This window comes from Procambarus clarkii, chromosome 23, assembly GCF_040958095.1.
Source record: "Procambarus clarkii isolate CNS0578487 chromosome 23, FALCON_Pclarkii_2.0, whole genome shotgun sequence".
NCBI classification, from domain to species: Eukaryota; Metazoa; Arthropoda; class Malacostraca; order Decapoda; family Cambaridae; genus Procambarus; species Procambarus clarkii.
The window spans coordinates 33174808-33197115 of record NC_091172.1 but is presented as its reverse complement, the minus strand read 5'-3'; the positions used below and the strand labels follow the sequence as shown (position 1 = coordinate 33197115).

General features: G+C 42.1%; 1 protein-coding gene across 2 annotated transcripts in view; it reads right to left on the bottom strand.

The window, feature by feature from the left end:
• ValRS (Valyl-tRNA synthetase) overlaps positions 1-22308 on the bottom strand; it is a 59816-nt gene that overhangs the window by 17480 nt on the left and 20028 nt on the right. The window contains exons 7-15 of one of the 2 annotated variants that reach the window (XM_045751426.2): positions 21402-21624; positions 21042-21187; positions 17560-17767; positions 12660-12830; positions 11932-12053; positions 11311-11419; positions 10044-10194; positions 8273-8415; positions 2297-2617 (exon numbers count right to left, since the gene is read on the bottom strand). In XM_045751426.2, the coding sequence (XP_045607382.1) occupies positions 2297-2617; positions 8273-8415; positions 10044-10194; positions 11311-11419; positions 11932-12053; positions 12660-12830; positions 17560-17767; positions 21042-21187; positions 21402-21624 (1594 nt within the window). The remainder of the gene's footprint in view (positions 1-2296; positions 2618-8272; positions 8416-10043; positions 10195-11310; positions 11420-11931; positions 12054-12659; positions 12831-17559; positions 17768-21041; positions 21188-21401; positions 21625-22308) is intronic. The other variant, XM_045751427.2, reaches the window with a different exon arrangement.

The following is a 22308-nucleotide window of genomic DNA, read 5'->3' as shown; positions in this document are numbered from 1 at the left end:
CAGTGAACATAGAGAATTTCTTGCATTCCAAGTTTCCTCTTCTACCTTTATGGTGTATAAATTACATTTGTCCTGTTCGAAGTTAATCCCTAGACTGCGCCAACCGAGAAAACTCTCTTTTTGACCCATTTAAAATGTGTGCGCAGTTGGTTGTGTACGAAATGGACTCTTAGGATCTTCAGTGAGAGGCAGCCATCTTGGAAAAAATTCCCAGAATACCCTAGGACTGCTGGCTGGGTTAGTACTGAGTGAGCAACCAAGGGTGGCGCACGCACCTCTGGCTCCCAAACACCTGTCCGACGCAGTGTTGAAAGATCGCGCGCTGTCGGTGAAATTCAAACCTTATTGTTTGAAGAACTTAGGGGTCGTGATATTGGTGAAGCTAGGCACAATAAGGACCTAACAATGGTCAGATGCAAGCGATACAGCACCTATGAGGAGGATACAGCGAGCGTATCTAGTTGTAGCTCTGAGTGCCACCCTTGCCATCTCCAATTTATATAGATGATACATAGATGAATCCTTTTCTGCATTCAGTAATGATGCATCTGTTACAAGTAGCATAGATGAACAGTGTTAGTAGCTTCCATGGTGGTGTTTTCCATAGATATTTTCAAGAATAGCTGAATCTCTTCCAGATTGACGGACACTCTTCGAGGGTGGCTGAATCTCTTCCTGTGTGGCACCTTACAAAGCGATCTTTTCAAAACTACCTTACAAATTGATCTTTTCCTATAATCTTATCAATATTACCTTATGCTTTACAAGCTTGGCTACATCCCACCTACAAGTACTAAAGCCAAGGGTGTACGTGAGTGCGTTATTTTCAAGCACACAGAACGAAGAAACAGGAAGCGTAAATCAATCTGTACCTGGTGCAACGAGAGCGAAGTTGCGCTGTGCACCATGGACTACTTCATTGATTATTACTCACTTCCAAAGTACTGAGTGTGTAATACAGTGTGTTACTGTGTAAATAGTGTGTGAAACTGTACATATTGTAAGTTTAGTGAATTTTTAACAAGTAACATTGTGACTAAACATTTATTGTGGACACATTACTGACATGTATCACAGTGCCATGGAACATTATGAATGTTCTACTGTATACATATTGTAAAGGACACAAATATGCATCATATAAGATAAAAAAAAAATAAAACCACATTGGAAATGCATAGAACAAATAATTGAAAATATAATTGTGGCAACAAGCGGTGCTTGAATGGCCCGCGCAACTGTGTCTGGGAGCTTCACTCACGGGCGACCAGCCCCTGATGACGTCACAGCCCACCTTGTCCACGTTCTCATGGCCAAAGTAAGTGGAATGTGACATTTATTTTTACATAGACATGTTCAGGGAAGGGAATTCATCATTTTAATAAGAATTTTTTTTTTTTGGATTTGCTTGATTTCATGCGCACAGGGGGAACTTCACAATAAACTTGGCACATCACAGTGGTTAAAGAGCTTTGCTAGGGTGCATGATTGACATAAGATGAATCTGTGCAGTCGTAGTCAAGAGTAGGGCAAGTCAGGGATGAGAAGTTGATGGTGCAATGAAAGCCTGTGCTAGAAAAACAAAGATGAAGCCATAGGGTGGCATGAATGAATTATAGTAACTACTCTCATGTACAGTTGCAAAAGAATGGTGTATTACAAATGTGAAAATTACAACAGCAATAGAAATGGATAATCTGAAAAGTGCAGTACAAGGAAAATATATCCAAAGGTAAATGAAAAGGTACTAAGATGGTTAAGAATATTAATCAAATGGATGATGGCATATTGGCAAAGAGCATGCATTCAAGCAAATTAAAATGTACAAGGAGAAACACATATGATTAGCTTGAGAGAGAGTTGAAAGTGTGAACAGTGCACGAGATATGGTACAGGGCATGTGCGAGTGGAAGCAGTCTGGAAGGAGTGAACGCATTTTAGTTGCATATAAAAATTAACGAGTAGCAATGTAAACCACATTTAATGAAATGATGGTGTGCTGCTGTGGACTGTAATGTGCTTTTTTAACATTTGTGATAATACACAAGTGATAGAATAAATGAACGAGTGAACTTTTCTTTTATATATAACATTCTCCAGGCTGATCACAGAAGAAGGAAATGGGATCCGGTAAAAATAATAATAATAATACTCCATAAAAAATTATTTCTTTAAATCTCTCTCAGGCACATACAGCAAAACTTAGCACACATACTAGTACAGTGTTGCCAAAATTAAAGACACATAACCAAGCAGTTAAATGATTGCAGTATATAAATGAATTGTTATGCCTTACCTCCCTATGCCCAGAGGTTGGAGCCAAAGGCCTATTACTGGGCTCGGGAAATGAGTATCTATCTCTCTGGGAGTAGCTGGCCATGTGGCAATACCAGCGCAGGAGGTGGGGATATTGTGAAAGTGACAACCCATCTTCAATTGTTTTAATGATACAAACATCAGCTTGAGTGGGTGTAAAACCTTCTATATAACTGAAGTGTTCTAAGGTTTTGTTTAACTCTGATAAACTGCCAAAATTATATTTATTATTTTTATTGTTATTGGAAGAAGAGGGAGGTGTGTTGCACTGAACCTTGCTCGTCTGTCTTGAAGTTTTCACCTAGTGAGTAATGCTTTCAGTTATAAAATATCTACAATAAAAACATAAATCATCATGACAATGTTCAGCGATGATATTATAATTAAAGAGATACTTTGATTTGCAAATGGCAAAATATGAATGTCTATGTTAATAACAAATTTTAACTTGCCAAAACTAAACAGTTTTAAGGATATTAATTATAATATAATCATATAATAATGACTCTGGTAATATATTTCCTAGTCAGCTTTTCAATACAAACAGCTACTGTGTCTGAGCCAGAGTCAGAAAGAATCAAATTGTATTAGACAAATAATTGGGATCAAGTGACAAGAAATGCTCCTTCCTGAGTGAGTCCGTTGGTTGCTCTCTTGAGCCAGTGGTCTATAAGGGTCTAAAGATTCCACCAACCAGGCTCTAATAACATTTGCCCACCATAACCAATAACATTATTAATGGTCTTGTCACATAGCTAGAAGAGGGAGAGTGATGAGTAACTTGAGCCACAACCAAAAAACAAACTATCAGCATTAACAAATTTAGACTATAAACCCCTAGTGACAACTGATTTATTGTTCTACTTCTGGTAGAGGAATCGCTCATTAACTTGACTGCCACCAAAATAGGCTCAGAGGAGCCAGAACCCTCACTTGTTTCTCAGGCTGCCCAAGCATGGGTAGCCTGAGCCATTTCCCTGCCCCGGGAACCTCCATGGCAGGACCCAAAGCCCCTGCCTCACAAGAAAAGCCGGGGCAGCTAACAATTTCTTAGCCAGAATAGGTGTTTGTTTTGGGATGCTAACCTTTCTGGGTGCCTGACCCAGTCAATGGCAGACATAAAATGCTTCCAATCACACGGGGGTTTCTATAGGCCATTGCTCCTCATGCCAACTGAGGGGCCCAGGTTCTGGCTCGTGGTCCCCGGTAGGCCTAAAGAACTCCATATACATGACTGATGCCAAAGTCTGACATTAGCTATATCAGTCTGGATAGCTCCGGGGAGCCAACAGGGCTCCCCCCCAGAAAAAAAAAAATATAATAATTTATCTAAGACTTAAAATGTGTTCCCTGATCACAGGAAAAATAATAATAAATCGATACTGTAGTGACATATTTTGGCTGCAATAGGACGAGTTAGTCTGGCAAGATTCAGGCACTAAGAAAGTACGCGCCCGAGGCCGGTCTCTCGGGGCAACTCTTGGGTGTCAGGCCGGACCCTAGGAGTCTGAGATATTACCTAATTATCTCAATGTCTGATTTTTTTTTCAGTTTTTTTGCAGTAATATTATTCAACAGTGTGTAGTGTGATATACTGTATTTATATAATTAAATGCTATATTCAAAAGTACGGTGTGCATATTAGTGATTCAATTATTATGTTCATAAAATATAATATTTTTGCTGTTTTACACTATATACACATGTTATATACAAGTGTCTGCATATTTTGTACACCATAAAACTACACTTAGGTAATTACACTTGTAGAAATAAACCACTAAGCTGGTATGGTGCATCGAAATAACGTAGCGGCCACGAACACATCAGCCAGCAGACGACGCTACCTCACCAACGTTCCTCCTCCCACCATACTGTTTTTCCTGTTATTACACTATATACATATGTTATATACATATAAGCATCTACATTTGTGTTCACCCAAAGCGAACCATTAAGCTGGTACAGGGAGTCCAGACAATAATACTGGCTGTCATACACTCGGCCGACTGTGTGGCTGACTGTGCGAGCTCCCCGAGCTCCCTCCCTCCTCCCCTCACCAAGATTCCTCCTCCCATCATAGTACGCACATCACTAATTCTCACAACAATGCTGCTATTATCAGAATCCTGGTCACTAAATCCTGTAAATAAATAATTTTCCACAAGTTTATTTTGTAAAGGAACACGAGAAGTCGTTTCAAGATTCTAAGATAAACCAAACAGTGGCAGTGTGCTGTGGCTAGTGCTGTGAACATCTTAAACAGCATTGTGTTCACTGATATCTAAACATTATACAATCTTTTATCTCAGTCAGGCTCTTCTGTAAAACTATCATCGCTAAATAATAGCAGTTACATATACAGTGTAACTTCTGTTTTCCAATACCCGTTATTAATTCTAAACTCGGTGCTCGAGTTTGTCGCTTTTTTGGTATCTGAACAAAAAAGTTCTTATTATATATCAAATCATGGGTACCAAGAAAGTCAGTGGTAAAGTTCAACCTAAAAAAAAATAGTTGAGAGGATGATGATAGAGGAAAAACAAGAGATCATTCGGAGTAAGACAATGTGATGTCTCACTACAGACGAGTTAAAAACCAGCGTTGAATGTAATGAAACGCCATTTTCTAGGTGAGATCCGGAGGCACCCCAGAGCTATCCAAACTGATATGTATATCATTAGACTTTGGCATCCGTGTGAATGGAGTTCATAGGCTTACTGGGGACCACGAGCCAGAACCTGGCCCCCTCAGAGAGGCACGAGGAGCAATGGCCTATAGAATAGCACATGTGATTTGGAGCATTCTGTGTCTGCCATCAACTGGGTCAGGCACCCAGAAAGGTAAGCATCCCAAAACACACCCCTATTCTGGTTGAAACTACAGTACTACTGAAAGTCAAATGAGCAGACTGACTCCCCAAAGAAAAACAAGCAAACAAGCATGACATTACCAATTGCCGCGCCGCTGTCTGCATAGCTCCCTCCTCCCCGGAAGGGCGAAGGGGAAGCCCCAGACCCCTCGTGCCGACAACCCATATCTTCAGTTCCGAGGCTGGAAGTCAAAACACGCAAAAAACCAGCGTTAAATGTAATGAAACGCCATTTTCTGGGTGAGCCCCGGAGGCTCCCTGGAGCTTATTGGGCTTCTTGAGGTTATCTTGAGATGATTTCGGGGCTTTTTAGTGTCCCCACGGCCCAGTCCTCGACCAGGCCTCCACCCCCAGGAAGCAGCCCGTGACAGCTGACTAACACCCAGGTACCTATTTTACTGCTAGGTAACAGGGGCATAGGGTGAAAGAAACTCTGCCCATTGCTTCTCGCTGGCGCCTGGGATCGAACCCAGGACCACAGAATCACAAGTCCAGCATGCTGTCCGCTCGGCCGACCGGCTCCCTTGGGCTAATGTATGTTATATTAGACCGGGACATTAGCCAAGGAGTTCAGACCTACCAGGGACCAGCGCCAGAACCTGGCCCCTTCAGAGAGGTTTCAGGGAGCAATGGCCCTGGAAAACATCCTTGTGGCTGGGGTTTCCTTATCTGCCATCGACCGGGGTTAGGCACCCAGAAAGGTAGGCATAACAAAACAAACCCCACATGGTAAAAAACTAAAACAAAAAACCGATCAGAGGGGGAGAAACTCCCTACAGTACCAAGGAAGCAAGCAAACATCACACTTTACTGCCACACCGATCATCCGCGCAGCCCTCCCCGCCCCGAGAGTGGGAGGGGGGAGCCCCAGACCTTACCACGCCAGCTGCCTAAAAAAAGGATGTGTAAAGGAAGCAGTGCTTCCTTGTCTCCGTCTTGGCTCCAAGAGAAGACGGTCCTGGGACAGTAGAAATCCTGAACGAGGGGCAAGAAACCCACGGGTTCAGACGGGACAAGTCCAGAATGAACCGGAGGTCCGTGTAGTCCCGTTTCGGGACCGGAAACGAGCGGGAAACCTACCTGAGGGACGCAATGGTTTCAACCACGCCCAAGTGAACCCACTCCGAGATGACCTGACAGAGAGCAGGGGAAGAGGTCTGCCCTGCGAGCCCCGAACCCCCCACCCCCCGAGGGAGTAGGAGCCAAACAATGCCACCACAGGCTGTACGAAACGACCCAAAAAGCCCACGAATCGTGGGACCAGGCGCAAGCAAACCGGGCGAGCCCCAGCCCCCCCTCTCATCACCCCGTCAATGGGACGAACCGCGAAAGGGCCGACGCACCTTGCGAGAACCCAAGCGGCGAACAGGGCGATCTCTACGCCGACCACCAACAGCTGGAACCGGCTGCGCCAGCCCTGAATCTGGCACCAAAGGCATACCCTGACAAAAAGAACCCCAAGCCCTAGCACGACCTTTCCGGGAAATTTGCCCGTAATGAATGGCGCATGACGTCATTTCTGCGGCGTGGACAAACAGCGCGCGATAAGTGTTAAAGGGGTTAAGAACCAATTTAGTGCTCTCAAAGGACCACCCAGGCCTGGAAAGTATTCTGGGCTAAGCTCTAATGCAATCTGAAGTTGGTCTGACCCAAAACTGAAGCAAATCCCTGAAGTCCAGCAGATAACTCAAGACTGGTCTGATACTACTTGGTGAACCACGGACCCGGTGGCCATTTTCAAAAAAGGCCAACAATGGGGAACATTGGAACAAAAAAAATGAAGTCGGAACATGAGAACAAACAGGGGTCATGGATCTCCTCCCCCATCCCATGTCTCACATTCTGTGAATGTGGGTGCAGAGTAGCTAAGTAACAATCGACACAAGAGGAGGCTTTTTTTTTTTTTTTTTTTTATATATGTTGGTTAGCATTGTAAATGTGTGGCCACGTCTGTGGTAGAAAATAATAATAAAAAAAAAGAGGAGGCTGCAGGAAACATAACTGATAAGACACACTCAGCAACAATGTGATAAATTGTCACGTTGCATTGCCAGCTAGAGCTCTCCAAAAGGTTTGCAGATATCCCAAAAAAGGCTGGCACCATAGGCTAATCATGAAAGAACTAACAAAATCCGAATAGTGTCTTGCTGATATCTCCAAAAACAAAGTACAGTATTACCATGTAATTAGTAAATAACGTATTTGGTACCACATACAGGAATTAGCATAGAAACCGAACTCAAAACAAGAAGGATCCAGAAGCAAGCGAGGCCAAACTACAAGAGGAAACCCATACAAGAGCAGTGTTATAACCACAACTTTAAACCCAACAGACAAGCAAGCTCAGCCTGTGGATAATAATAATAATAATAATAATAATGAGTGACCACTAGTTCATAAGCACCACCAAATCAATAGATTAAGGGTTGGGTAAAGAGCTAGATCTCAGTTCACCATGATCATTAATAAAACGGTGCTTTGCTTCAGGAGATGTGTTACCCGAGTATCTTCAATAAAACAGTACTAGGGATGAAATCCTGAAACAAAGGCGCAAGCGAAGATCACTGTACCATAGGATGAAAACAAGCTGTCACACAAAGTGAACACCAAAGCCTGGGGAAGCCCTACACAGTCTAAAGAAATAGCATAATTAAAACTTACAATATTAGCTAATGCAATCAAACCAGAAAATGGGGACCACCAAACAATAAGTCTACTGGCATCCTTTTTGGAGCGCTGCTGCCACTTCATAAGTCAGGAAAATGACTAATGCTCTGTTGATACAATAGCAATAATTGATGATGATGAATTTAAATTATACTCTGGAGTGAGTTTATTGAGTGAAGTTCATTCTTTCATGTTATACCAGATTATCTCTTGGTTGTAGCCCAAGTTGGACTCATCACTGTCTCCCTTTACTGCGAGACTACCCTATCTGAATTATTACTGCTCCTGCTGGGTAAACAAATCATTAGAGTTCAACAGGCAGAATATGTCTCTGTAAACCTAAATTGGCCACTGGTTCAAGAAAGCAACTCAGCCCCTTTAGCTCAGAAAATATAGTTGAACTACAAGAACACTAACCATTTCCTGCAGCTCTTTCAGTGATTCATACGGCTTGAAATTTTTGCCAATATTCATCATGGCAAATTTTGTTGCATTCCAGAGTTTGTTGCAAAAGTTTCTGTATCCATTCACACGAAGAACATCAAGGTTAATATCACGTCCTGAAAAATAACATTTTAAGCTATATATTTATTGGTGGGATAACACTTGTGTCTTTATTTACAAATGTTTTCAACCAGCAATTTTAGAGCTAGTACAAAACATAATCTTCTAGTACAAAACAACAGAATGTTCTTTTATTTCTACTAGTGACACGTATGGCCTTGTGCTTCTCAATGGTGAAGTTGTATGTGGGGAAAATATGAAAATAAAATAATACAGTACAGAAGAATTTGTTGAAATTTGGCCAATACCACTGATACGCCTCAATGATCACGGTGTTTGGGCTATGGTGTTGAGACCAGGTGAAGATGGATAACAAGAGCAGTGCAGAAAATATAAAAATGTGAATATAAAGGAAGGAGGAAAGGCATAGAAGATCAAGCTGAATGAGAATACATGAACAGTACACTAACAAGGAATGAATAGAACCAGCAGCAACACCTTGTCAACAAGGTATGGATAGTAGCAGCAACACCTTGTCAACAAGGTATGGATAGTAGCAGCAACACCTTGTCAACAAGGTATGGATAGTAGCAGTAACACCTTGTCAACAAGGTATGGATAGTAGCAGCAACACCTTGTCAACAAGGTATGGATAGTAGCAGCAACACCTTGTCAACAAGGTATGGATAGTAGCAGCAACACCTTGTCAACAAGGTATGGATAGTAGCAGTAACACCTTGTCAACAAGGTATGGATAGTAGCAGCAACACCTTGTCAACAAGGTATGGATAGTAGCAGCAACACCTTGTCAACAAGGTATGGATAGTAGCAGCAACACCTTGTCAACAAGGTATGGATAGTAGCAGCATCAACTTGTCAACAAGGTATGGATAGTAGCAGCATCAACTTGTCAACAAGGTATGGATAGTAGCACACAGGATATATTTGGCAAGAGATAAATGGCAATTTGTTTTTAAAGACAACTCCTATACAAAAGTTTTACCAACATTATAGAAAAAAACCCAGTGTTGAATGTAATGAAATGCCATTTTCTGGGTTGAGCCAGAACTGTACTAAAAAATCGGGCCTCCTGGGCAGGGCCTCTTCCCTCTCCCTCTCCCCCTCCAGGGGGGAGAGGGGATGATAATGAGCAGGCTTGCTGGTTGAGTGGACATTTGCTTGTTTGTTTTCTCGTGGAGGGAGTTCTTAGCCTCCGTTCGATCTTAAGTTGAAATATTTTTATCAGTTGGGGATTTTAATGGTTCACCAACATTTCTGGATGATACCCCAGTCGACGGCAGACATGACTATACTCTCACAAAAGTGCAGTATTCATAAGCCATTCCTCCCTTTGCCTTTCTGAGGGAACCAGGTTCTGGCTCGTGGTTCCCAGTAGGCATAATAAGTCCAGTAACTCGTGCTCTAGACTAATATGGCGGATATCAGTCCGTTAGCTTCAGGGAGCCTCCGTGGCTCAACCCAGAAAATACTGCTATACATGTTTATTAGTATGCTAGTATTTGTTTTCTGTGATATCCTCAAATACAGAAAGTAACCAAAAAACGGCAATAATGATGAATAAATATACCTGAACTCTAAAATAAACAAAACATGAAAGTGGGTATTAATTTAGAAGCATGTCACAACCACCTCCTATGCCCAAGACAAAACTCAAGATATTTACCCTGGGAAGTGTAGGCACACAGTGCAAATCGAAGTGCATCAGTGCCACATTCTGGAATTCCTTGAGGGTAATCACGTTTCTGACCTTCCTTGGCTTTTGATATTTCAAGGGGATCCAAATTACTGTTTTCATCCAGCTGTTTATTAAGCTCCTGAAGAAGGAAGTTCATATGTAAATTTTACAAATACCAATTAATTAAATTAAGCTAAATTGTTTTCACTATTAGCTAAAGTCCCGAGTTGCTAATCCTACGACAGTCCAGATAATTTACAATATTTTGTTCAAATCATAAAAGAACTGAAGTCTCCAATTACAAAGTTATGCATGTCAATAATTTCGAGGACGAACGTTCCCTTGGCCCAGTCTCTGTACACGAGTGCTCAAGTCTTGGGTTATCTTGAGATGATTTCGGGGCTTTATTTCGATGCTGTCCGCTCGGGGGAGCCGGTCGGCCGAGCGGACAGCACGCTGGACTCTTGATCCTGTGGTCCTGGGTTTGATCAAAGGCGCCGGCGAGAAACAATGGGCAGAGTTTCTTTCACCCTATGTCCCTGTTACCTAGCAGTAAAAGAGGTACCTGGGTGTTAGTCAGCTGTCACGGGCTGCTTCCTGGGGGTGGAGGCCTGGTCGAGGACCGGGCCACGGGGACACTAAAAAGCCCCGAAATCATCTCAAGATTACCTCAAGATAACCTCCCCGCGGCCCGGTCCTCGACCAGGCCTCCACCCCCAGGAAGCAGCCAGTGCCAGCTGACTAACACCCAGGTACCTATTTTACTGCTAGGTAACAGGGGCATAGGGTGAAAGAAACTCTGCCCATTGTTTCTCGCCGGCGCCCGGGATCGAACCCGGGACCACAGGGTCACAAGTCCAGCGTGCTGTCCGCTCGGCCGACCTGCTCTCTGGGGGCCTTTGATTTTTTTTTTAAAAGAAAAAAATAATGGCTCCTCTTCAATGGGGCTACTTTGCACATTCTGCCATGCCTTCTCATCTGATGTGGGGTTATTTCTATGTGCAGATTTGGAAACAGTCCTATTATTTTCCAAGTTTAAAGTACTATACATCTCTGCCACTTGCTATCTAGAGAATACACATTAAAAAATTTGAACCGTCCAATTAATTTAAACGTTTTATTGAATAGATTCTAGCAGTAAAGGATCTGCATGCTATCTAGGTCAGTAATTTCTTCAGCTCTCTATGGGACTGTTAGTGTGTAACAATATTCCACCCTATAGAATACTAGTGTCTTAAAAAGTACCAAACCATACCTCCAGGGTAATTCCGTGTATAACATCCATTGGATCGATGACATTGCCAAGGGACTTGCTCATCTTGCGACCATGTGCATCTCGAACCATGGCATGAAGGTATACCTGCCTGTTTACAAAATTTATATTGAGCAACATACAAGCTTATAGATTAAAGTATCAACTTTTATCCAAGATGCAGAAACAATACTGTTAACATTTTTTTTTTATATCATAATTGGTTTAAACACCTTCCAATTAACATTTTTCCTAAAATTTATTAATTTCCTGTATGACATAGTAAGCTTAATTTATTATTAGGGTCATCAGTTATAGTACAGTATTTATATGTAAGTATCTCAATATGTCGACGGCCTTTAGATTCTCAGATATAGGTTACCGAGTGAAAAATATTTCTAAATACCTATGATCTTCCTGTTCCCCCTTTCTTACATGTGCTAACACACAACTATAAACAAATATGCATTTAAATCAGTTGTTTGTTTGTATACATGAGCAGCAGGCATTCCTTTAAGTATATTTGGCTAAATATGACCACACTGCTGGCACTGTTGATCTTAGACCAGTTAAGTACAGTATGTTGTAATAGATATAATACATGTTCAGTAAAATTGTACTTACTTGAAAGGTAATTTACCCAAAAGTTTCTGTCCAAAGAAAACCATTCGAGCAACCCAGAAAAAGAGGATGTCATGACCTGTTTCCAGTAGAGTATTAGGGTAAAACATCTCTAGGTCTTTAGTCTGAAAGAAGGGGAGAAACAGTCAAAGATATAATTAATGTAGTATATTCATTCATTCACTCGAGTCCTCACACAGAGTACTAAAGAGCCACTTTATTTCTCTCTTTTACAGAATTCAACAATGTAAAATTTTCTTTGTCCACATTCAGAAGGGATTATTACATACTTGGTTTGGTACATTTTCTCACCTAATTATCTCTATCCATTTTTTGTCTATATTGCTTTATTTACATTTTTTTCATCCTACTTTTCCAACTTATATCATTATAAAATCTTGCAAGCATTCCTGAAAAATGACTAAACACTTAATAATATTATTAACTACTGTATTAATAATCTACTGGAGACTTAATCATTAATCAAAGACTAGTTTTACGAACTTTTGTATCAATGGTTTTGTAAAGCACGATGATAAAACTAAATGCATTACGTTAAAGATTCTAAAGTAAATCAAATACTGGTACAGTAATATCATAAAATATACACAGTATACTGTATCCTAATTATCTTTATTTAATCTAAATTTTATTTTAGATTAATTTAAATACTGTACTGTAGTTGTTTTCCTTCAATATATTTTTCACAACAAAAATGTTTAGGGACTAACCTGTTTAGGCCATCCCATAACAGAAAATGGGAAAAGTCCAGAACTGAACCAAGTATCCAAAACATCTGGGTCTTGGTTTAACTTTATATTTTCTGGTGAAACATTGAATTTGGCTGCTGCCTTCTGCCGTGCTTCCTCTTCTGTCCGACCGCTCACCCAGTATTCGTCATTCTAGACAGAGAAGTATTCGAAAATTAAATCAATATAAAGCCCTATCTTAATTTAAATATTTTGGTCGATTACGTTCCAAGTCAATATTATACGTCCATAAAAACTAGGTACAATACAGAAAGCATAGGTACATATATGTTTACATGTAAGGGAAAGTGCAACTGTTTACTTTGGTCTTGATAAACATGCAATTTATGTTTTAGCTCATATTTAAAACTAGATACAGTAATTCTGCATTACATTGCTATGAATACCAAAAAACCAGCATCAAATGTAATGAAATACCACTTTCTGGGTGAGACCCAGAGGATCCCCAGAGCTATCCAGGTTCATATTGCTAATATTAGACTTTAGAATCGGTGTGAAAGGAGTTCATAGGCCTACCAGGGGCCACGAGCCAGAACCTAGCCCCCTCAGAGAGGCATGAGGAGCAATGGCCTATAGAAACCCCAATGTGGTTGGAAGCATTCTATGTTTGCCATTGTCCGGGTCAGGCACCCAGAAAGATAAGAATCCCAAAACAAACCCCCTATCCTGGTTAAGAAATTGCTACTAAAAGTCGAACTAGTGGATAGAACTCTCCAAACAAAAACAAGCAAACAAACATGACATCATGCCGCCGCGCCACTGTCTGCGCAGCTTCCCCCTTCCCGAGAGGTGAAGGGGAGAGCCCCAGATCCCTTGCACTGGCTATCCAAAACCTCAGCTCTGAGGCTGGACATAAAAAAAAAAAAAAGGGGGGGGGGAGGAAGGGAGGGTAGCCAGGGAGCCTCCGAGTCTCACCCAGAAAATGGCATTTCATTACATTCAACACTGGTTTTCTGGGGGGAGCCCCACTGGGTCCCCGGAGCTAACTACCAAAGAAAAAAAAAAAAAGAGAAACCTGGGAGGCAGAAACTACATGCCTGAACCTGAAAGCAAGACAACTAGTAACACCAAATGACCCCGCGGATGACCGAGGAGACCCAAACTGTGAAACAGAGACGAAGGGAATCCGGGTTAGTCCAAAGCACATCTCGGGTCACAGAGGCCGTGGCATGTAGGCAAAGATTGAGAGCTACACCCGGACACAAGAAGCACCCCTGTCCAGCCTAACAAGCAGCAACAAACCTCAGGAACCCCTCTGGAAAACAGTCGTCCCAATCTCGCCAGAAAAGAACAGACAGCTGTAACAAACAAACTGGAACCGAAGGGAAGAGAAAGAGAGCACCCTGTCCAAGACCATTACGGCTCAGGCAATTCATAAGCAGACTGGAGGCGAACAAAGCCAGAGACAGCTCGCGAAACAGTGCAGAATGAATACCAAAACCGACAGCACGCTATAGCGGCTCTGACAGTGCCGCATGAGACAAGGCGACAGTATGTGTCAAGATGACGGTCCCAAATCCCCATGAGAGAAGAATAAGACTACGTCATCAAACATCGCAGGATACCAACAAAGAGACAAAAAAAAGGAAGGACCGCCAGAAAACCCCATACCACCGCCGAGACGAAGCACGCAGGTGGGACACCATATCTTGAGATGATTTCGGGGATTAGTGTCCCCGCGGGCCGATCCTCGACCAGGCCTCCACCACCAGGAAGCAGCCCATAGCAGCTGTCTAAATCCCAGGTACCTATTTACTGCTAGGTAACAGGGGCATCAGGGTGAGAGAAACATTTTGCCCATTTGTCTCCGCCTCCACCGGGAATCAAACCCGGAACCTCATGACTACGAATCCGAAGCGCTGTCCACCCAGCTGTCAGCCGCCCTTAACGAAACCATCTAATCACCAAACAGATGGTGAGAAACTCAAGTGAAAATTACCAGGCTTGAAGACTCGAGGAGACGACCGAACCAGTCCCGCTTTGAGCTGGACCAATCAGTTGAAAGAGGCGGAGCCATGGGAAAACCCCCTGGGTTCAGACACTGAGCTAGCAGCGCCCAAAACCAAGGCTGGCAAGGAACCAGAAGAAACGTCCGCCAGGAAACTAGGAACCCAAACCCGGGAAAGAACCAACCCAGGCGAGCAGACACACTCCATTCGGGAAGAACCCCCCCCCCTGGACCCCCTAAACGACCAACAAGTCTGATAACGTACGACAATGAAGCCGCCGCTTGCCGAGGAGCCGAACCGCAGACTCCGCAAACAGCAAGGACAAAATGGCAACGAAAACCCAAGAGCCAGGGCCCAGGCACAGATCAACAAGGAAGCGAGCACCACGAGCCGACACACGAAGCAAAAAACAACGACACCGCGACACCAGCTCCAAAAGGGCCGAATAAAACACGTGTCGCTGAGTAATAGATGAGAACTACCCAGGACGTGTACTGCACTACATAAAAAAGGCACCGTCCGGAAAGGAACACAAAGAAAAGGTCATAGCTAGGACCATAATCCTAGCTCCCCCAGTCCTAACAAAAAGGAACTGAAGGGGCAGGAATGGGTGATTGGAAAGCTACATCCACCAACAGACATTGCAACACAGAATCTGGACGTGACAGACAAGGAGATGAAAGAACTCAGTAATATAACTGAAGACTGGGGCTGTCCAATCTCAGGGAACTGAACATGCACACAGTTCAGTTCCAATACAATACCTAGCACCAATACAAGCATAACCAACATGTACATACTAAGATACACAACAATGTGTAGTATAGAGGCTGGAAGATCCTGTGTCGAATTTACTCAGTTTCTATGATCGAGCAACAGAGATATTACAGGAAAGAGATGGTTGGGGGGAAGGGGGTTCTATAGGCCATTGCTCTTCGTGCCTCTCTGACGGGGCCAGATTTTGACTTGTGGTCCGCCATAGGCAAGAACTCCATGCACTTTGATGCCAGAAAGCTAAGCGTTACATATCAGCCTGAATAGCTCCAGGGAGCAGACGGGGCTCCCCACTTAAAGAGAGGCGCTGAAAGAGCAAGCGCCGAAGGCGGTCAGCTCCACCCGAGCTGTCAGGCAGTAGTTGCACAAAGATATTATTACCTAGCAGATGAAGAGTCACAATAACGTGGCTGAAAAATGTTGACCAAAACCACATGCAAGAAAATGAAGAGATGACGACGTTTCGGTTCATCCTGGACCATTTTCAAGTCAATTGTCAATAATGGACTTGATAATGGTCCAGGACGTACCGAAACATCGTCATCTCTTCATTTTCTAGTGTGTGGTTTGGTCAACATTTTATTACCTAATTATTTCAATGTCTCTGATTTTTTCAAATTTTTTTGCAGTAATATTATTCAAGTGTGTAGTGTGATATATTTATATATTAAAATGTGTGAATCATCACTATATTCAAAAGTATTGTGATCATATTGGTGATTCAATTATATGATGTTCATAAAACAATAGAAATAGTTTTGCTGTTATTACACTATATACACAGGTTACATTTAAGCTTCTGCATGTTTTGTTCACCACAGCGTACCACTAAGCTGATATGTTGAGTGCAGACATTAACAGGTGGCCACGCAGCCAATTCTCCCTCCCTCTCTCCGTCACTGGTTCAAAGCCAGATGCACGAACATTCCTCCTTCAGGTACACTGTTTGTGCTGTTATTTCACTATATACACACACACATATTATATATAAGTATCTACATGTTTTGTGCACCATAACTGTTCAACTAAGTTGGTATAGTGCCCAAAGAGCATAGTGGCCACCCTTACACAGCATGACAAGTCATGCAGATGATGCCACCGCCCTCACCAAAATGGCTTTTCCCAACACTCCTTTTGCTGTTATTACGCTATATATACACGTTATATATATAAGTATCTACATTTGAGTTCACCATAGCGAACCACTAAGGTGGTATGTTGAGTGCAGGCAATAACAGGTAGCCACACAGATTCGGCACACGATGCTACAGCCCTCCCTCCCTCCCTTAGCATTACTTCTCCCACAATACTACGCACAGCGCAAATTATCACAACAAGCCTGCTATTATCAGAATCCTGGTCATTTGTATCACAGTCAGGGGGTCTTCAGTAATACTATTGTTGCTAAATAATAGCAGTTACATATACTTTTGACATTTTCAGGCGATGCTGTGGTCACAAGCTGAACAGCAGTGCTGTGAGCTCATGCTGCATGTGCCAGTAATGAGTGAGCAACTAAGGCTAAGGCCCTCACACACGAAAATGTTGCCCATGATTTTTTTTTTAAATGGCATCTCTTTATAAGAGCCATGAGGAAGCTGATGTGTACCCTGTGTAGCCGCAGGCCTTTTAAATCTTGCGTGATACTTCCAAACATCATATGAGGTCGTGCGCAATTTGTCGACAGTTACTCAAAGCATCACATGATGCTTTGCACAGTTTAAGGGATAATGAAAAAGACAATAATGAAACTAGAACTTGGAAAACGCTGGAAAATACCTATTACCCAAAAACACATGCTAATGGTACTGATAGAAACCTAGCAGCTCTTATGACCAGTCCTGTAATATTAACTTATTAACATTGTAACTGCAAAAGTTACATTATGCTTTTGAAAAGTAAGATTAAAATTAAAATTAGTCCTATCATTAAAATATACAAAAATTCAACAATTAACCTTTGGGTCACAGGAAACAACAGATCAAGCTGACGAATTTTTTTTAAATTTTGCAAATGCTTACTAGCACACATTCTCACAGCTAGCCAAAAGTAATGGAAATGTTTATTAAACATTAAATACCATTAAATAACAAGTATTTAAAAGTTAAAAGTACAGTATTATAAAAAAAATTACTAACTTGTCCAGGTGGAAGACTCTGATCTTTAATCGTCACAAAATATGCAGGAATTTGGTGACCCCACCAAAGCTGCCGGGAAATGCACCAATCACGCATTTCGTCCATCCAATGATACCATGTTTTTTCATGAATTTTGGGAATTATTTCCAGTTCACCTGATTTGACTGCCTCAACAGCTTTAGCTGCCATATCTGAGCATTTAACGTACCTGTAAAAATCAAAGATCTGTCAGCAACTGAAACATTAAAAATTAAAAAATTCTATTCAACACTTAACCCATTCGTCCTCCGGGGACAGAGTTGACCTCAATAAATAACTCTGCAGATATCTGGCAGGGACGCATGCGGCGTCCCTGTGGACGCATGCGGCGTCCCTGTGGACGCATGCGGCGTCCCTGTGGACGCATGCGGCGTCCCTGTGGACGCATGCGGCGTCCCTGTGGACGCATGCGGCGTCCCTGTGGACGCATGTGGCGTCAAATTTAAGATATTTGTTAAAATTCCATTTTTTATCTGATCATTATGGGACTAGTTTTAAAACGTGCGCCATTATATGGTGAAAAATTTGATGCCAGAATGAATGACATAGCATGACAACAGAGGTGAGAAATCTTAACAGAGTAAACACATTTTAGTGTTGTGGATGGGTGCTCGCTCACGTGTAAAACTCTGCTGCTTTCGGGTTTGCTGCGGGTGGCACGCCGGGCTTTTTTATGCTATGTGCATATATCCCTTTAGAGAATTCTATTGTGAAACATTTTGATACCAAAATGAATGATGTAATGTAAAAAAAACCAGCGTTGAATGTAATGAAACGCCATTTTCTGGGAAAGACCCGGAGGCTCCCCGGAGCTTACTAGGCTGATATGCTAATGTCAGAATTTGGCATCAGTCACGTGTATGGAGTTCTGTGGGCCTACCGGGGACCATGAGCCAGAACCTGGCCCCCTCAGAGAGGCATGGGAAGCAATGGCCTATAGAAACCACCTTGTGGTTGGAAGCATTCTATGTCTGCCATCGATCGGGTCAGGCACCCAGAAAGGTAAGCGTCCCAAAACAAACCTCCATTCGGTTGAAAATTGCTACAAAAAAGCAGAAAAAGTGGATAGAACTCCCCAAACAGAAACGAGCATGATGTCACACGCCACCACGCCGCTGTATGCGCAACTCCCTCCCTTCCCTGGGTGGGGGAAGGGGTTGCCCCAGACCCCCAACGCCGGCCATCCACACCTCAGTTCGGAGGCTGGACAACAACAACAAAAACGACCGGGGAAAGAAGGGATGCCGGGTAGCCTCCGGGTCAGAAAATGGCATTACATTACATTCAACGCTGGTTTTCTGGGGAGAGCCTCTTCGGCTCCCTGGAGCTACCCACCCACAGAGAAAAACCAAAGGGACTTACCCGGGACGCAGTTGCTGCACACTCCTCAACCCATAGTCGAGACAACAAGCTGCAATTGCCGACCCAAAGCAACACAGGCTCGAATTGGCCCAGGAACGTTCACAAAGTATGGCGCAAAAACATGCGTTTTTGTAAAACAGCACAATCTGTTGCACATAATAGCAACATGCATGCTACACTAAATATGTCACAAATTCCATTTCAATGTTTCCGATTGTATTGATAAATTTTATTTTTATAGATTTCGATTTATTTTATTTTTTATTGAATTATTTTGTGACATTGTGTTGAAATTGAGCTGTGTTGTTTACCATACCGTTCATTTTGTAAGTATAAGGATAGATGCCACACCTGTGACAGGTAAAACTGTTTTTCCTTGAAAAACAGCCCCATCTGTTGCATGTAAGAGCAACACACATGCTATACTAAATATGTTACAATTCCATTTCAATGTTTCTGATTGCATTGATAAATTGAATTTTCATAGACTTTGATTTATTTTCATTTTGATTTAATTATTGTGTTAATTGCGTTGGAATTGAGCTGTGTTGTTTACCATACCGTTCATTTCGGGAGTATAGTTTATTTTTTTTATTTTTTTCACATTTTCATTTCATTTTTTAACTTTTTCTTATATTTCAGTGATGGGAACATCAGATCACTTTATGTTCCCAATTTTCTGATGGGAACATCAGACCATTTGGGAAGGCATCGGACGAGGGAGTGGGGAATTGAGGAGATGATGAGGGGACAGAAGTGAGAGATGGTGGGGAGGACAAGGGGTCAAGGGAGGGGGTAATGGTGGGGAAGGACGAGGGGACGGTGGAGTGGGGAATAATTGGGAGGCCGAGGAGACGGGTGAGGGGGGGGGGGGGGGGGGGGAATGGTGGTTGAGGACTGGGGGACAAGGAAGATTGCTGTGGCTCAGCAATGCACATGCTGAGCGACAGCAACGCGTGGCCGGGTAACTGCTAGTATTAAAATATTTTAGAAGCCCATCTGATTAACTGTTATACCCGAGTGATAATATTTCTTTATTTATATCTAATTTACATTATACCCATGGTTATATGCCTGTGTATTCTTATACCCTGTAAGAATTAGTTAGTTTGAGATGAACTGATGGGACACTGGTTGTACAATAGAGACAGGGATTATTGCCGATTTACCCCTAGACCAGTGCCATTACTTACCCCTGTGGTGCAACAAGCAGTGTTGACGAGCTGTAACAGTCAACAAGCTTACTGCTCGTTTGAGACTGCCAGCTGGCAATTTCTGTCACATGTTTACATTCCTTTTGCACTGTTCCAGCCAAGTATAAAAAAGGATTTGTTTTAATGTTCAAGTCATTATTTGGTATAATAAATATTTGAGTTTTTCCATTCTTTGGATTTTATCCTACAATTTTCACACGATAGAGAGATTTAGAAGCAGAAGCAGTTTTATTTACTTTGCTTTATTTTTTTTTAATTAATGTTATTGGCATTCCACCAGCCAGAATAGCCACTGCTCTATTCATCCACTTTTCCGTAACAGTTACCCACGATTCTTTTTTTTTAAATGGTGTCTGTTTACACGAGTCCTGAGACACAGGATGTGAGCCCCATGTACCTGCAGGAACTTTGAATCACTCCCTATACTGTACCTAAAAAAGCCACATGGTGCTCTGCACACCCTCGATCTAGAGCCACAAGGTGCTCTGCTCAGTGCAGCAGTTAACATCGAGGGTACACCACCTACTCCAATAAATCTTACCATTAATATACTAATTCACGTACTGCAAATATCACGCCTATTGTCATCTGAAGGTCATGAGTTGACTGTGTTGCACCCCTCCTACTTGACCAATTTAAGTTATCTGTTTTCATTCAGACTTGAGAAGTCAACAGCTGGTCTTGCATCAATACTTACAAGTTATAGTTATTGGATGTTGATTTTACAGATAAATAACCAAATTGCATATTTAACTACATACCACTGGCATTTTAAAACAATTCCTGCATTCAGATCAGGTTAGTGGAGTTAACTGAAATATACATAATATAACATGAAAATAAATATAGCACATATTCTAGACTTACCACTGTGGCTTGATCATGGGCTCAATAATGTCTTTTGATCGGGAACAAATTGGGACCACCATAGGGTTGTCTTTTGTTTCTACATACAACCCTTTCTCCTTTAGTGCTTCTAACACGGCCTTCCTTGCCTCAAAGCGTTTCAGTCCCTAAAAGCAGAAATATTTATATTTCAATACAGCCATGATTGCAATAATATAAATCTTCAACACTATGTAGCAGTATTCTTTTATATACCATCATACTTCACAATAAATTTCATGCAGTTAAGACAGATGCACGAGTCAATTTAAATTCTTGTGATGGTCAAGAGATCAGCCTCTAGAAAAAAAAGATCTACCAGACCAGCTCCGGCCGACTTACTGTAAACTGTCCATATCCTTCTACGATGTAGCCATCATCCGTAAATATATTGAGGAAGGGAAGTTCATGTCTCTTCCCCACTTCATAATCATTAGGATCATGAGCTGGGGTAATCTTGACTGCACCTGTACCAAATTCCATCTCGACAAATTCATCTTGTAGTATAGGCAGCTTACGATTAGTGAAGGGGTGAGTCAGTGTCTTGCCATGTAGGTGTTTGTATCTAATTGAAAGTAAATTTAAATTAAAAAGAACACAAAACACTGTCAACGATGTTAGGGAAAACCAGGAAGAAAATAAACGTTGTTTAAAGATACAATGGGGCTAGGGATTATGAAATGCTTAAATTTAGCTACATGCCATTGTCAAAATATATTTTACAGTACAAATAAAGCCTACCCTTGAAAAGCCTTGAAAAGCGGAGGTGCAACAGGTACTCAGAGAGAACTCTATCAACATCAGAGGCCCGAGACTGTTCAACTCGCTTCCGCTACATATAAGGGGCATAACTGGCAATCCCCTCACAGTGTTCAAGAGAGAACTGGATAAGCACCTCCAAAGGGTACCTGATCAACCAGGCTGTGACTCATACGTCAGGCTGCGAGCAGCCGCATCCAACAGCCTGGTTGATCAGTCCAGCAACCAGGAGGCCTGGTCGACGACCGGGCCGCAGGGACGCTAAGCCCCGGAAGCACCTCAAGGTAACCTCAAGGTAAGGTACCCTAATCTTGAGTTTTATCTAAAGAAAAGTTTATTTAAAAAACAAGATTCCTATTCAATAGACAACAACATTAGATTTAAATTCAAGCAATACACTGCACCACAATAAACCATTACTCATTTTTTATTTATCATCAGATTACCACACAGAGTAATGGTTTAAACCACACAAAGGTTTAAGAATGTA